The sequence below is a fragment of the Sceloporus undulatus genome, chromosome 7 (genome assembly GCF_019175285.1).
Source record: "Sceloporus undulatus isolate JIND9_A2432 ecotype Alabama chromosome 7, SceUnd_v1.1, whole genome shotgun sequence".
NCBI lineage: Eukaryota > Metazoa > Chordata > Lepidosauria > Squamata > Phrynosomatidae > Sceloporus > Sceloporus undulatus.
Window position 1 is genome coordinate 21231106 of NC_056528.1, and position 17655 is coordinate 21248760.

General features: G+C 42.0%; 1 protein-coding gene across 6 annotated transcripts in view; it reads left to right on the forward strand.

Moving 5' to 3' along the window:
- The window catches only part of FNBP1 (formin binding protein 1), a 75309-nt gene that overhangs the window by 42224 nt on the left and 15430 nt on the right, over nt 1-17655 (forward strand). For 2 of the 6 annotated variants that reach the window (XM_042479119.1, XM_042479121.1), the window contains 4 exons: nt 10789-10898; nt 15490-15622; nt 16847-16968; nt 17188-17327. In XM_042479119.1, coding sequence (XP_042335053.1) covers nt 10789-10898; nt 15490-15622; nt 16847-16968; nt 17188-17327 — 505 coding nt within the window. Of the gene's footprint in view, nt 1-6058; nt 6074-6257; nt 6294-10788; nt 10899-15489; nt 15623-16846; nt 16969-17187; nt 17328-17655 lie in introns of all 6 variants that reach the window. The other 4 variants (XM_042479123.1, XM_042479120.1, XM_042479117.1 and 1 more) reach the window with 3 other exon arrangements.

The following is a 17655-nucleotide window of genomic DNA, read 5'->3' on the forward strand; positions in this document are numbered from 1 at the left end:
TAAAGAGACAATGATCCGGAACGGGAAAAATGAGTGAACCAGGCCTGTAAGACAAACAAACAAAGAAACAAACATAAAAAACTACAGTGGAATTCCCTTTGTAGGTCTTTGCAAAAAGTGAGAATGGAAGAAGAGGGAAAAAGAGAATGTGAGGCAAAGAAAAAGTATTCATTTGATATATAACTATTACAGAGTTGTAACTTAGAAGGCTAGAAAACCATAACCTCCAAATCAGGAATTCTTAACCTTGCGTGCCCCAAAATTGTTGCACTACAAATCCCAGAATCCCTGCTTTGATGGTTTGAGGTGAATGTTTAGATGATACTATTCGTTTCTTAGGGAGTCCCAAGAAATCCTGGCCCTCTTGCCTGCTGTAAGTGAGAGTCGTAGTTTGTGACTATCCAATAACACAAAGACTTGCTGGCTTTTCATGCGCTCTGGTGTGTTATTGCCGCTTGTGGCTCGTAGGCTTCCTCCATCTGCTCCTTGCATAAAGTGTACGTGAGACCCATTTCAGGGATCTGTACCCCAAAGGGGCTTGTTATCTTGAGGGTGGGGGTGTTTTGCATCTCCTGAACCTGTGGTTAATTAGAAATTAATTAGCAATTGCTTGGGAAGCGGAAGCCCCCAGCCGCTCTGCCCTCATTCTCCTGTGGTGATGCCCAACATTTCCTCTCCAGTTGGTGTTGGACTACTTCTCCCATAATCCTCAGCCTGTATGGCCAACAGCTGTGGATGATGGTGGTGGTAATCCAACCTCTGGAGGTCACAGGTCTCTTAGATTTTATGGCAGCATTTGCAATGTTTTACGCCACTTGAGAGACCTGTTGGTCCAAAGGCAACTTGGAAAAGTATTAAGAACCTGCAGTTAATTAACAAAAGCATACTAATTGCAGCATAAAGTCTCACCAGTAATAATAAAATTGACTTCTGCATCTCAGCCTTAACAAGGACCAACACTTTACTAAATTAATGTCCTATGGATTTGTTTTGATTTATATATTTGGAAGATGTATCTGGTTGTAATCCTGTGTACACTTACTTGAGGATAAGTCCTGTTGAACCCAATGGGACTTATTTCTCAAGAGACATGTATAGGGTCACACTGAAATTATCTTTACAAATGCCAAAGGGATGTAGAGAATAGCACACTAATTTTAAATACAATGACAACAGAAGAATATAATCCAGCCAGAGCTGAGAACTTCAAATCCTCTTTCCTTTCATTGAGGCAGCTCTAAGCACCATATTAGCTTTCAATGAAACTGAATGCTTAGCACTGTCTGGATGGAGCTCCAACTACATTATTTGAAGAGGCATTTTAATGCTTTAAGTACATTAAAATTTCTTGCTTCTTCCTCACCTCTTCTTGACTTGTTCGTTGTTGTTCCCATTTTACAAATGGGACCCAAGACAGGGAGATTTGATGACTTTTGCCTAATATCACCAAGTGAATCTCAGCTGCGAATAGATTTGAATCCAGGACTCAGAAGGTTCATTATTATATCTTCTAGACCAGTGGTTTTCAAAAACTGTCATTTATTAAGGAAAGATCATATACACACTCTCTTGAAAAGTAATCCTAGCATGGGAGGCCAGCCCAAATTTATGGGTACATTTTCCATCAGTGGTGGAGGTTATTAACAAGGCTACTGGGGAGCCAAGTACCAAACCTTTTGATGAGTGGGGATGATGGTTTTATATTCCCCCTTCTTTATACATCCCTGTTTCCACTCAATCTAGCTGCAGTCCTCACACTAGCTAGGTGCAAGGAGGGTGATGGGGGTAGGATGGATTTTTCATGGTGTCCGAATATTGTTTGAGTCACAGTTGTCATAGAAGCATAGCATCATGGAAGTGGAAGAGACCCCAAAGGTCACCCAGAATAATCCCTTGCCATGCAGGAAGAAAAAATCAAACCACTTGCAAGAGTTGACCCTCCAGCTTCTGCTTAAAAACCTCAAAAGAAGGAGACTCCACTATAGGACTCACAGGAGGCAGCATTTTCCACTGTTGAACAGTTCTCACCATCAGGACGTTCCTCCTAATGTTTAGTTGGAATCTCTTTTCTTATAGTTTGAACCCATTGCTCCATGTCCTAGTCTCTGGGGATGCAGAAAACAAACTCGATGTGACAACTTTTAAAACATTTAAACACGGCTATCATATCGCCCTTAACCTTCTCTTCTCCAGGCTAAACATACCAAGCTCCCTAAGATGGTCCTCATAGGGCTTGGCAATTTCCAGACCTATCACCCTTTTAGTCATTTTTCTCTGGAGACACTCCAGCTTGTCAATTTCTCTTTTATATAACCACTGTTCTAGTGTTCACTGAGTCCTGACAAATCCATTTTGTTTTTAGTCTGAGAAGTGGTGTGACGTAACCTCATAAGAGATGAACACTGAACTGCAAATCTGGTTCAGGTCTTCCGTTACCATAAACTCACTAGGTGAACTTAAGGCAAGTCATTCCCTTTCAGCCTCAGCATTCTCATTGGCAATATGGGGATAATAATTCTCACTTGCATTATAGGATTGTTGTGAAAGTGCTAAGATAATGCAAATGAAGTGATTTGGAAGACTCAGAATTTGCTATATAATAAATGATGGAGAGGGTGCAAGTATAGGACTTACCATTTACTTTTTTTCAGTCAGGAAAATTCTACTTGAGCCTTTTGATCGTATTTTGACCACTTGGCATCTGTGATATTTTAAAGAACCTTTTACCACTTGGTAGTTCGGTTCATCTTGCCTTTGCAAACCTTTTCAGCATTTGGGGGGAAGATGCTGGTTGTTTCTATTAGTTACAAACCAAAAACAAAACTACTCTATACCTCACTCTTAGTTTCCCCCTCCTATTAGAAAACTATAGGCATGCTATGTGTGTCTTGGCCTTTAGCATTTGCTGGGTTTACAGCAAAATGATAGTGTTAGTTGGCTGGCAGTTCTGTGGCCTTGGAGTAGTTTTGCCTCTAGAAAGTTATATTTGCCTATAGTGCATGTAGCAAATATGTTGAATGCCTTTTTATAGACTGCTTCTGTAGGTGAACCAGTTTCTCTCTGCACCACCACTGTTGTCTGTAAAATAACATTCAAAAAGCCTCTCAACTTGTGCCAGTCATGTCTTTGCTGAAGTTCACAGGAGTGCTAGACCCTGGGGTGGGGTAGGCTGTCACCGGCTGCCAAGATTTCATTGAGTGGGAAGTTGGGGTGGTAGAATCATAGAATCATAGAGTTGGAAGAGACCACAAGGGCCATCCAGTCCAACCACCTGCCATGCAGGAAATCCAAATCAAAGCATCCCCGTTTGATGACCTCCAAGGAGGGAGACCCCACTACACTCCGAGGGAGTTTGTTCCACTGTCAGACAGCCCTTACTGTCAGGAAGTTCCTCCTAATGTTGAGGTGGAATCTCTTTTCCTGGAGCTTGCATCCATTGCTCCGGGTCCTAGTCTCCAGGTCCTAGTAAAGGGGGACAGGTGGTTGTGATGCTGTGCTGCCCACTTCTGGACAGCTGGTCAAAGATTTTTAGTGTATTTCATTTTATTTCATGCTAGAGACAGGCAGAAGGCCACATGATGGTGTGCATATGCTCCAACTGTCTTGATTTGGCAGAGATAGTCCTGCTTAATCCTTTTGTCATCTCACTTTCTCAGCTGCTTTTAAAATGTCCCAGTTTCTCTCTCCTCCTCCCACTTTACCCCTTTGTCCTTGGGTTACTTCAAATTGCTGACCATTGAGTTAAAAATGCAAAATGCTAAGTTAACTTAGCAGAAGGCAGAGAAGAAGTGGGGATGGAGTCTTGCCATTTTGGTAGAATCAGGCAGAAGCAAACTGTTGTAGACTCCCCTAATTTATCCTTATTAATTACTTTTACCATCTTGAACACACATTGATGTTGCTTGGCCATGTGTGTCCCAGTTTTCATCACTGAAAGCTGAGGGTGTGGATTACTTCCCCCACTCTAAAGAAAGATAACACATATGTGAGATTCAGTTGCACATTGGCTGCAGTTCTCCATGGCTCAATGTAGCATAGTCATTCTGCATGTGTTCCTATGCTAGTCTTAACCATATACTACCCCCTGGACTTACTGTGCAGCCTTTGAATCCCACCCCTCAACATGATCATTCCATGTCAGGATCAGAGAAGCATCTAACTACTACAAGTTTTATAAATGCAACTTGTACAGATGCATTTGTAATGGCAGGCCTGCTAAGTTCTGGGTAACACATAGAGCAAAATGGAGCTGGATGCACTGAGAACTGTTGGGGTCCCCCATTGTGCATCTTTTGCAGACAAGAATGAAGATAAGCCAGATAATTCCTATGATAGACTAAAAGTAAGGGGAAGGTAAAATAGTCCCACTCTTGAATAATACAAGCCAGAAATGCAAAAAGCATTTCTTCAGATGGAAATGTATTATCTAGTTCCACAAATGTTGTGCTATTCAAAGGCTTGCTGTTCTTTCAGTACATTAAGAGGGGATCGAACTATTAACCAAAAAATATTCTCCTCCTATATAGGATGTAGCATCAGCACATTATGCAACTCCCCCCCCCCCCGGTTCTACAACCTCCAGGTATTGTGGAAAGGGTTGAGAAAAACACCTGATCTGATAATGCTACAAGTTTTGTGAATAAAAAATGAAAAGTTCCAAATACAGGGCTGACGTTGTCTATGGAGCAAAATGGACCTGGAGGCACTGAGAACTGCTGGGGTCTACCAGAAGTCTCAGCACTGCTATAATCGTTGTGCATCTGCCTACAGTGTCATAGCCAGATGCTCCTTTGATCCCTGAGGCACAGAATGGATCAGAATGGGTGTGTGAGTGGTTGTGAGTGTCAGAGGCTGTACAGTAGGTATGGGAGGTGGGCTTTAGACTCCCTGCAGAGGGAGGAAGGAAATAGCAGCCTATGCAGTGCCCCAAAAGGAAGTAACCAGACATAATGGAAACTTATCCATGCATATGCCAGTAGTGCCAGGAGTGAAGGGATGCCTTTTGGGAAAAGGGAAAAGGATGATCTCAGAGCACAGAACTCTGGTGCCACAACAACCCACAGTCCCCAGAATTACATTGCATTGAGACATAGCAATTAAAGTGGTGTAAAACTGGATTATTTCTCCAGTGTGAATGCAGCCCTGGTTGCTTAATTTTTATTTTTTTATTTTTTGTTGTTCTTCTTCACCAAGACAGTTCCAAACTCCTGCTTTAAGCATCTTTCCCACTCAGTTGGAAAGGGGTGAATGGGTGCCATTTGGGAAAAGAGGAAAGGATGATCCCAAGATGCCTTTACAGACAGAGAAAAGCCAAGTGTGTCCGTGAGACCTGTGCGCAGGTGCCACATTGCTTGCAAGCATTCTATGTGAGGAACAGTTGCACCTAAAAAATAGACTTCCTTTTCTCCCACCAAAAAAAGCTGACATGTGCATGGCAGTTAGTCTAGAATTATGGTGGTGGGGAACTATTTAGTGGTTCATGTGGCCAGAAGGGGAGCAAATGAAATAATGAGGACATTGCCTCAGAAGCAGAGTTTAAGCACTCAAAGACAAGGAGCAGGCAAAGTAAGCCAGGGAATGTAGACACAACAAGTGTAAGAGTTCTGGGATTGAACACTTTTCAGTGTTGCTCTGCAATGCAAGAAATTTGAGGACTGAAGGAAATATTTCATTTGGAGAGGTAGGATTCTTATTGGGGAGTAATGTCCCTATTATGTTCCTGCCCATCGCTACATCCCTGGGGTTCACATTGCTGCACAGTCACCTTTCCATGGTGAATGGCATATATTGGGAGATAAACTCGCCAGGTCCATGAGCAAAATGGCAGCTGGTTTGTAGTACTTTGTGCCCCCCTTGCCTCCCAGTCTTGTGAACTTTTGCACAGATGTGTGAAATGCAGTGTCCATTTTTCACAAGCCCAGTGAGGAGAATGTCTGTGTGTTCCCATGCTTCATTGTATTACAACCATGGTACCAGTTTGAGTTCCTCATCTTCTGATGCACACTTATCTTTCTCTCTCTTTTTTTTCTTCCTCGTACCTCTCCGTTTTTACATGAAGCTTTCTCTCAAGCTGGTAAGCACAACTGCAGCATGTTTGTCTTTGTGTGTGTGTGTGTGTGTGTGTGTGTGTGTGGTGTTTATGTTTTGAAATCATACTTTTATATCTGTTTGACTTGCCACCTGACAAAACAGCAATCCTGAAATTAACTTAATTCTTCTGTTATCTTTTTTTTGTCTCATGCTTTAATATTTATCAGATAACTTTGAATATGCAGGTGTGGAATCTAATGGAGGTGATCTTGTTTTAATATTTCTAACAAGTTGCTAAAAAATTAACTCTTTAATTTTAGTAGTTTAGTTAACTTACATTTTTTCTTTTTAAAAACAATGATCCAGGGCTGTAAAATGTAGCAGATTTTATTTCTATTCTGATCTTTTGTTGCACCTTAAAATATGTCCTAATTTTTGTTAATGTTAGCATGGAAAAAAGAGTATACTTAACTCTGTAAATTGTAGGCAAGATTTCAAGTATTTAAATAGGGCTATCATATCACCTCTTAACTTTCTCTGCTCCAGGCTAAACATCCCCAGCTCCCTCAGTCATTCCTCGTAGGGCATGGTTTCCAGACCTTTCACAATTTTAGTCACCCTCCTTTGGACACGCTCCAGTTTCTCAATGTCCTTTTTGAATTGTGGTGCCCAGAACTGGACACAGTATTCCAGGTGGGGCCTGACCAAAGCAGAATAGAGTGGCACTATTACTTCCCTTGATCTAGACACTATACTTCTATTGATGCAGCCTAAAATTGCATTGGCCTTTTTAGCTGCCGCATTACTCTGTTGACTCATGTTCAACTTTGGTCTACTTGGACTCCTAGATCCCTTTCACATGTAATCTCGTTCAGCCAGGTGTCCCCCATCCTATATCTATGCATTTCATTTTTCCTCCCTAAGTGCAGTACCTTCCATTTTTCCATGTTGAATTTCATTTTGTTAGCTTTGGTCCAGCTTTCCAATCTATTGAGATGATTTTGAATTTTGATCCTGTCCTCTGGGGTATTAGCTACTCCTCCTAATTTGGTGTCATTTGCAAATTGATAAGTATGCCCCCAATTCTGTCATAAATTTTCCATAGAAACTGGCTGCTTTGAGCTGAGGAGGAGTTGCATACAATGACAGTATCGGTCCTAGACAGCTCCCCAAGATGGTTGTGAGCTGTTGTCCAGCCCTGAACCTGCTACTATTGCCTGTTTTTTAATATATATATATATTAATATATATTAAAAACAATATAACAATGATAATGAAAATATATATAATCACAACGTGTTCTTCAATTTATCCCCCCATCAAAGGCTGATATTAAATGACATAGCTTAAAATTGTACAAACTAAATATCTATCTAGAACAGTGATGGAGATCCTTTTACAGACCAAGTGCCCAAACTGCAACCCGGACCCCACTTATTTATTACAAAGTGCCACGTACCTCTGGCTTTCTAGTAACAAACTCTGGCAAACTCTGTGCTAGGGCGACAGCACATGTGCCCACAGAGAAGGCTCTGAGTGCCACCTCTGGCATGCGTGCCATAGGTTCACCATCACTGATCTAGAACTAAGCTTTATATCTCCCAAATAATCTATCTGAATGTTGTGAGATATTATGTTACATTCACCCACTTCTTCTCATCCTAAACTTTTATGAATACCCACGTTTTCCGAGCTTAATGCAGTTTCCTTAAGAAATAAAATACCATTTTAGATGCAAAAACAACTTTCTAAACTTATTTTCCTTGATTTATACAACCCCAGGTATTTTCATTAAGAAAATCTTCCATTCTTGTCCTTGTACAGTATTTCAAAGGAATCACCTTCAATTGTTTCAGATAATTTGTTCATTTTGCAGTCCTCAAGCATCTTTAATATCCAAATGTCAACAGAAAATGTGTTTCTTTTAGTTTCCACATCTGTGCAAGGAGAATTCTTGCCGCTGAGACCATGTACAGAAGCATTTCCCAAAAGTTAGATCTTATTTTTGTTTGGATAGATTGAATCTTGTTAAGTAGATATTTTCCAGGGTGAAATCATTAGAGATGTTCAGTATTTTACACATTTCATTATGAATCAGTTTCCAACCACCAGACATGTCCGCCAGATGTGGTACCAGGTCCCAACATTCATCTGGCATTTCCAATATTTAGGATCACAATTTTTATATATGCTTGCTAATCTAACTGGAATTAGGTACCATCTGGTTTCCATCTTAAAATGATTTTCTCTGATATTTTGACTTGGGTAATTTTCCCCCCAACTTCAACTGTGGCATTTGGGTGGAAACTACATTTTTCAGCCTTGAGTAGTATTAGTATCACTAATGTCTCATAATCAAACTCAGTCTTGACTTGTAAAAATAGTCAACTCCATTTAATTTCAAAACTCGGGAAGAATGAACCTTTTCGAAATGTCTCAGATAAAATAAAGCAGGGGGTGTGGAATGGCTCAAAATATGATAAGAAAGAATACATTATAAATCTGGAAAACCAAGAGGTGTTAGAAACCTTTTCAACTTGGTGAGATTCTGGTTATGTTTAATTGGAGTTGCTACCTGAAAAAGAGAAGGCTTTGCCAATGGACTGATCAGTCAAGCCATTGGAATGGCTGATTTACCAAGTAATACATTGATTAAATTAATTTAGGAGTTGAAAGGAATAGTTTCTATTAAAAAGAGGACTTCCCTTGTTTTTAGAGGATGATGATGATGACATAATAATAATAATAATAATAATAATAATAATAATAATAATAATAATAATAATAATTTTATTACCTGCCTCTCCCCATGGATGTATGTTCCTTAGTAGGCAATATCTCAGAAGAGGCACCTCCTCTGTGCAAGAGGAGTGGAATTGGGGGGAGGTTGCCTCTTAAGGTGACACTTGTCCTTTGTCATTTTTCGTCGTTCCTTATACAATAGCGGGCTGAAGTGGTGAGAGTCAGAAGGTCTTAAATGGCACTGCAGAAAAGCAAGAAGGGAGGTGCCTACATGCATGGGGGACCCAGAGGAGTGTAATGTATGATGGCTATGTTCGGTTGTCATGAATGCCAGTTGGAAAACTGGACAATGGGGATGAGGGGTACAACGGACAGTCCTGGAGGAGGGTAAGGTTGGCTGGAAGGAACACTGAGCAGAGACTTTTGCCTTGGGAGGAGAGGATATCCTGCAACAATTTGTTGCAGATTTAATGTGGGCCATCTTATTTTAGTCAATCAAAAGTGTTTTATTTTTTTTAATTCATTAATCAAACCAATGAAACAAAAAACAAGAAAAAGCCATGTAGGTATGGTTGCTTCAACCTCCTAAATATTAGCATTTCTGGTTAGAAGCTCTTTTTGCTAGTGAAAATTCAGTAAGCCACAGTAAGTAATGTTTCAGTATCTCATGCTGCAACCAGGTGGGCTGTAATTGTTTTAAGAGAGCTATCATTGTCAGAGGTCTGTCCCTAGTTTCCTTACAGCAGCATTAACTAAGGATGTCAGGGACATGATGCAGAAGCAGTCTATCTGATGACATCTTGAAATTTCTCCAGCAAGACATGTAACAGTTCAGAAACATTGATCCTCCCCTGTCCCTTCCTCCTCCATTACTCCACCAATATCTCTCATCAAATAGGTTGTGCAGGTTTTCAAATGTCTACAGTGGACACCCAAGAAAACAGCTTCTGGTACCAGAAGAGTTAGTATTTCTTGCATGAAACAGAACTCTAATAAATGGCAAGGCAGTAAGGACAAGTTTGATTATGATGGTGGTGGCAAAACGCTTCCAAGGGCTTTACAAGAAGATCCAGCATCCTTCTGGGACTGCAGTGCTACCTCTTCCCACCAGAGGTATTCCTTCTTAGGAGTTTATCACACGGGGACCATATGTACCTCCATCCCAATAACGATTAAAATGTCCGCATCCCACGAAAGTGCGCAAATAAGTGAATAATTTTCACATGCAGAACGTAATAACACGTTAGAGGCTATTACTAAAGCAAGAAAGAGGGTAGAATGCACGTTTGGTTTTCACACAGATGCGTGTAAATCCCATTGATGGTTTGAGCATCGAGTTTTTGCATGTGCGCACAGAAGAATTAGTTGCATCCCCAGAAGTCACCAGAGCATACATGGGAGCAAACAAAATCACCCAGAGAAATAAACAATTTTATTTACACAATTTTCTTTATAAAAATATACTGTACAGTACTGTCCCTTACTTCCCCAGAAATGGTATCCAGTCCAAGTAAAAAGAACAAAACGTTGCCCCAAAGATCGGAAAGTTTTTTTAAAAAGCATAAAAGCTTGCTTTCCTCTTGGCACGACAACAAAGCAGCACCGGAAGTAAACTCGCTCCAAGGAAGCATGGGAAATCTGACAACAAGTACAAAAAGTGTGAGAATAATGTGAATAAACCGCAAATAGCTTTCAAACTGGAGCAATTGCGCAAAGAGAGAGAGAGAGAGAGATTGTGAGTGAACCAGAAATGAATTCACAATATTTCCTCCAAAATGACCAAATGCTGCTTGATGTCTCTTTCTGGTCAGATTCTAGTGGTTTGCACACGACGTCTTGTGAAAACCCATCATGCAATTGCACCTAAATCACTGGATAATCACAGGCTCTTCCCCTTTTAAACTTCCAATTTTCCCCGTGTGATAAACTCCATAGAGAATACATTTTACTTTGCAATATACCTACCTACTCCTGTTCCTCTCCCCTTGCTCTTTGTTGGCCTTGTGCTGTGTGTAGGGTGGTGGACCAGAGGATTTCAGCAATCTCCCCCCTGAGCAGAGAAGAAAGAAACTCCAACAGAAAGTAGATGAACTCAACAAGGACATCCAGAAGGAAGTAGATCAACGGTAAGAACGGGCAAAGCACAGAATGGAATGTGTGTTGTGTGTGTGGAATGCATTTTTGCATTGTCACTTTACTGCACCCCCACCTCCATCTCTGTGTCTTTTACCTCTCCCCTTTTTCTAACCCCTTCTTGGGGTGTATTTTGTATACTTTGTTTTTTAATCACTCCTCTGCGCATCTTGCTCTTGGAGGTTCACCATGTGTTTTTATTGCAGAGTGCAGTTGTGGGCATAAGATGGTTTTATAACACACCATGGTTTCAAAACTGTACATCACATTAGCAGCATCTTGGTTTTAGCAGGAGTGTAGCTAGGAAGCCCCTCCCCCTAAGATGAGCCCCCTGTGAAATTCCCCTCAATCTCCACGTTTCTAGCATTGACCTGATTTAAAACTTCACTTGAACATTTAGAAATGGTGTAGGCATCCAAAGAAAAGAGGCAGGCAAAGTGACCAGGGAAATACAGACACAGCATACAGCAGAGTCCTAGATGTGAATGATTTAACATGTCTGACTCTTTGCATTAATAGAAATTTGACGACTGAAAGAAAAATTTAGGAGGGGTGGGGACAGAATTATTATTTTGCCCACCCTTTGTATCAACAGCCCAGGAGGTGATCCAGGTTCAAATCCCTACTGAACACCTGCTGAAATTCCCTCCTCTACACAGCCATTAAAGGGACACCAGCCCTCTCATTCTGACAGCCCTACAGAATCCATTTTGGGGACACTGACGAGGAGGAAGCTGGTCTCTAAATAAAACCCTCTCTCATATCTTTGAGAAACAGTGCATTTCACTCTAATGTTGTCTCCAGGCCTCCTTTGCCCTGCCTTTGTGAGATGAAATAGGTCAGGGAGCTGCTATCCATGAGATCCCCGCAGAAGGGGTTATAGACCAGCATTTGCAAAAGACATAAGAAAGGCAGATCTTGAACAACCTTCCTCAGGGCATAACTGTGTGGAAAGCCATCTGGCTTCTCAGCCGCCACTCTTTGCCCTGCTCTGCATCTCCCTCTCCATCATGCACAACCTGTTTCAAAACACACAAAGGATTGTGATTGTCTGTGCTTTTTACTGGTTGGGCTGTGAGATTTATTGCTTGGAGCCTAGCAAAGAGCTGGAATGGTTCTGCTGAAGAAAGACAACACTTTTGGGGCCCTCTGTTTTTCCTCACTTCTTCAGATGTGATCTATCAAATTCACATTTTGTATCTCAAGTCAGATTTATTGACAACTCTAAATGCTGTCAGGAAGGATAGAGGAGCACTGAACATCAGCAGGTTATGACTCTGCCCTACAATGTTAACAGGCTGTTTCTAGGGCCACATGCCCTACCTAAGGAATCATAGAATCATAGAGTTGGAAGAGACCACAAGGGCCCCCTGCCATGCAGGAACTCTCAATCAAAACATACCCGACAGATGGCCATCCAGCCTCTGCTTAAAGACCTCCAAGGAAAGAAACCTGTATTTCCAAACATCTGCGTGGTTTTGGATATAGTTACCTTGCTCCTACGCCTCAAAGTCATTTAATATTTAAACATCTGAATGGCCACAGAATGTAGCTAAATATTGTAAAAGCACTGTGTTCGTCTGTTTATTTAAATTGTTTGTTACCTTTATATTTTCTGCCACGAATGTCAAAGCACATGTGTGTTGATGTGCCTTTAGGTCGCCTGATGACTTATGGCAACCCTATGAATTTCACAGAAGCAAGGAATACGCAGATGTTATTTTTCCAGTTCCTTCCACTGAAATATAGCACATAATATTTGTTAATGGTCTCCCATCCAAGTACTAACCAGGACTGACCCTGCTTAGCTTCCACAATTAGATTGGATCTGGTGCCTTTAGAGTATTTTAGGCCCCTGATTCTCCTCCTAATCTCCACTTTATCATTTCAGCTACAACCTGGTGAGGTAGATTATTAGGCCAGGAAAGAGAGCAGCTGATCCAGCAACATCGGTGGGTTTTGGGTCCAGTGGGGACTAGAAGTTTGATCTTCCAGGTCCCAGTCTAGTACTCTAGTCACAGTCATACTCATATGTTTTGGCCTTGTTGAGGCTTTTGCCATCTGTTTGAAGGGATTTGGCTTCCTCTTCAAGCTATACACAGGGTGGTCCTCTCTGATAAATGAGAAGCAATCTAAACAGGTGACAGTTTCATTAACTCTAGTGAGAAGAGCCTTTATCAGCTGTCATTTGTGACTGAGTGTGATGAGGTTTCTGAGAAAGGCATGGTTTTAGGGGAAACCATCAGAAAAGAGGCAGTTTCCCACCTTGACTGGGCCGATCTGGGTGAAGCCAACTCCAGGACTGCTCAGAGTTTGTGGACTACTGGGACTTGCATTGATTTCTGTGGGTTTCTGTGTCTGTTCTGAGTCTGGCTGCCACATTCACACTTTGTTTTCCAACCTGTAAATCTGCAAATGAACAGATCGTCTCAGACATCACAGGCGCCGGGTGTTCTGAGCTCCAGACAAGAAAATGTGAAGCCTTCCTCAGATTCCCCATTACTCAAGCAAACAGGGAGCAAAATGATTTTGGCCACAACAAGGCTGAAGTGCCAAGTAGCCAAAGCAACTTGGCAGACCTGAAGCTTTCCGGGCAGCAAGCTCCTTTTCTTCTGTTACGGGAACTTCTCTTATTCAAGGCTTGGCTTTTCCTACAACCTGTCTGCCAGGCTGAGCTCTAGATGCAGGCAAGATTTCCACATCCCATGGCCTGTGGAAAACATTTAGCCAGACTGGTGGTGGTGCTAGTGGAATCTCCTTTCATTGGAACTGGGCCCTTAAACAATTAATTCTATCCAGCCAGTCCTCAGTGATTTCCCCATCACTGGCTAAATGGGGCCTATTGCAAAAAGCATCAAGCTGACTCTCCTGTTCTGCTGGACAGTTGTTAATGCAGACAAAAAATCCAGAATCCATCTGTCTGATAGCAAAGACCAAAGTCACTCCAGGTGTCAAAATAATATGGCTGTTTTTGGGCATTATGTACTTTGATTCAGGGAAATGTGTGTTTGTGAAGAACGTTTGCAGTGTTACCCCTGGCAGCAAAATGTCTTTGACTTGCATCTCATCTGCTTACATCAAACTGCATGCTTGATCTGCTTCTTTCTGGTGTGAATATTAGCATCGCTGAATAGAGAAAGGAGGGTTCATAGCAAACTCGGAGGATTTCAGCATGAGTGCAACTTCCACCTTGCAAAAAGGGTTGTAACTTAGTGATAGAGGAGCAGACACTCTGAATGTGGAAGATTCTGGGTCTGGATTCCCTGATCAGAAGATGCTGAGAAAGATACTCCCAGTCAGAGTGGATAGTCTTGGGCCAGATAGTCTGTCTTGCTAGTAGGCAGTTTCTTTGTTCCCATTGTTACAGGAAGAGCAATATTTTTATGCAGCTTCTTCAAAGCCATTGCTCAAAACATTTGCACCTCTGGATCCCTAAAGATGTAGATTGCTACTTGTTTGTTATAGCTTCTCCTGGATAGCTAGAAAACATTTCATGCCTGTATGGTATTGCAGACAAGTGTGAATATCCTGCATCAGTAAATATAGCTACAGTAGGAGAGCCGTTGTCATAGCTTTGTCTTCCAATGCCAACCTCCCAATCTACCAAAGTTTTCTGAGGCATTGTAGATCAGAGTGCTGGGAAATGATGACTATGGTATTCTTCTTGTCATTGGGGTCATTGAGGCAAGCAGCTTTGACAGGACCCTCACAGGTCTCAGCTGCCTGTTCTCAATGCACCCCACAACCAGAGGGGTGCAGTTGTCATTTCCCAGGGCTCTCACCTGAAGCCCTTCAGAAACCCTTCAGTTGGGGCACTGCCTGGCTTAAGATGGAGGCTTTGGGGTTCATGTTTGGTCATTAATAACTAAATGTGAATCCCAAATGTTATGAGATTGTTAAATCCATTTCTTGTTCTTTGTTAATTCCATTTCTTGTTGTTTGTTGTTGTGTGCCTTCCAGTTGTTTCCAACCTATGGCGACCCTAAGGTGAACCTATTATGGGGTTTTCTGGGCCTGAGAGTGTGTGACTCACCCAAAGTCACTTACTGGGTTTCCATGGCTGAACAGATTTCCAGAGTCATAGTCCAATGCTCAAACTGTTACATCATGTTGTGTGTCTTGTCCAGCTTATGATCTCCTCAATATTGAACAGGATGCCAGCTAACATGGGCATGTCCCAGTATTGTTATGCTGGATCCCAAGCTGCCCAACAAATGCCAGAGCCTCAGGATAATCCAGATCGGTTGCAAGGGTTGTAGTTGATGGGGAAGGGCCATTTGAGTCACCTGGAGTACTTTGATAGCATAGCAAGATAATACTGTACCATTGGAATGGAAGAATAGTCCTGTAGAGATCTTCTTGGGTTACTTTTTGAGGACATCATATCTCCATTCCATGTGACCCTTGGTTTTTTTTTGGGGGGGGGGGGGTGAGGTGAGGCTCTTTTCATGTTAGCCCAAACTTTCCAGAAGAGCAGTGCCACTAGGGAATGCCAATTGGGTTGGTAAAGAGTAATGCTGGCTCACATGACCAGTGCCAGCATCTTCTGTCTCAGCCACTGATGCTTTACTATGTTTGTTGCAGAGATGCCTTAACAAAAATGAAAGACGTCTACATCAAGAACCCACAGATGGGGGACGCAGCCAGCGTGGATCACAAGCTAGCTGAACTTGGGCAGAACTTGGAGAAGCTGCGACAAGAGGCACAGAAGTTTGAGGTATGGCAATGAGCTGAATGCAGTCATCACAAAGCTAACAATCCCTTGGAGATCTTGATCAGTTAAATCAACCATTTAGCTCCCTTTTACATGTATTGATAAAGAAAAGTACAATAATAGGACAATATCATAGGTAAAACAGGGACAAGGATTAGGAGGAAATAAAACAAGAAAAAGAAGCCAATTAAAATCAGCAGTTAAACCCAGAATATAATACCACACAATAAGGCTTGTATTGGTGAATCCAGTTATCATTAAGAAACAGGGTGGACTTCACCTGGAGGATCAAACAGGCAAATGTCTGTGGAAAGGGAGATCCACAAGTTGGTGTCACTGCTAAGAACAGAGGAAAAGCCATGGAGCTTAAAAGCAGTACATGTGAAAAGGACCTTGGGGTCTTAGTTGACCACAAGTTAAATATGAATCAGCATTGAGATGCAGTGACTACAAAAGCCAATGCCATTCTAAGCTGCATCAACAGTATAGTGTCCCTATTGAGGGAAATAATAGTTCCACTCTATTCTGCTTTGAACAAACCTCACCTGGAACACTGTGCCCAGTTCTGGACACCACAATTCAGGAAGGATATCAACATGGTACTTGTCTAGAAAAGGGTGACTGAGATGATCAGTGGTATGGAAACTCAGCCTGATAAGGATTTTGTTATTGTCATTGATGTGTGCCTGCAAGTCATTTGCGACTTATGATGATGGTAAGGGGAACCTATCATGGGGTTTTCTTGGCATGTTTCTTCAGAGGGTGTTTACCATTGCCATCCTCTGAGGCTGAAAGAGTGCCCCCTAGTGGGCTTCATAGCCAAGTGGAGAATCAAACCCTGGTCTCCAGAGTCATATACTCCAGCACTTAAACCACTATGCTATGCTGATAAGGGTAGCCATCTTTAAAAGGGATGTCAAGTAGAAGCTGGAGTGAGGTTGCTTTCTACTTCTCCAGAGACTAGAACATGAATCCATGAAATCAAACAGGTTCTACCTAAATGTTGAGAATTTCTTGAATGCTAAGAGCTGTTCAACAGTGAAATGGATTGCCTCAGAGAGTGGCGGACTCTCCTTCTTTGGAGATCTTTAAACAGAGATTGAATGGACATCTTTCAGAATTGCTATAGTCGTATATTCCTGCTTGGCAGGGAGCTGGACTAGGTAGCCTTTTTGGTCTTTTCCATCTCTAAGATTCTATGATTTTAGTTAAATGTTTCTGTTGCAGGGCTGGCTAGCTGAAGTAGAGGGGCGCTTATCTGTACGAACTGAGCCAACACGCCGTCAGAGTGGGATGTATGAATCTCAGAACACCCTCACTGTCAACAACTGTGCCCAGGACCGTGAGAGGTACAGTATCTGTATATTTCAGCTGGCTCTGCTGACATTGGCCTACTGATGCCAAGGAGGCTCTCAGGCCCTCACTAACAAGGGTCTAAGAATTAGTTCCCACATCAGATGGAAACCATTTACAGGATAGATGGTCCAGCATTCTCCTCCTTTGTGCCTTCACAGTTCTTGGCCCATCTGGCCTGTTGCTATAGTTGTTGTGTTTTTTCCTGTCTTGAGCAGTCCAGATGGCAGTTACACAGAGGAGCCGAGCCAGGAGACTGAGGTGAAGGTGCCAGCGTCAGAGTTTGATGATGAGTTTGATGATGAAGAGCCCCTGCCGACTATTGGGACATGCAAGGCTCTGTATACGTTTGAAGGTATGGTCCAAGTTCACAGGGCCAAACAAGAGTCGGAAGGAAAAGCGTGATGTGCCCCCACTTGCTTGCTTTTGTAACTGTCGTAAGGCAGGGTGGCGGTCTTGGAAATCGATATGTCAATCCTTTGCTTTTCACCAGAGTTTCAAACCATATTCCCCACTAGGGATGGAAAAATATTTTAAAATATTCAAAAAATTGTCAACAAGTTTTTCAAGTGTTGATGAGAAGAATCTGAAACCGACAAGAATCATCACAGTTTGGGACTTGTTCTGCACAAAATTTGCATGTGGCAGTTTTGTGCAGAAAACAGCCTTTTCTGGGCATGAAA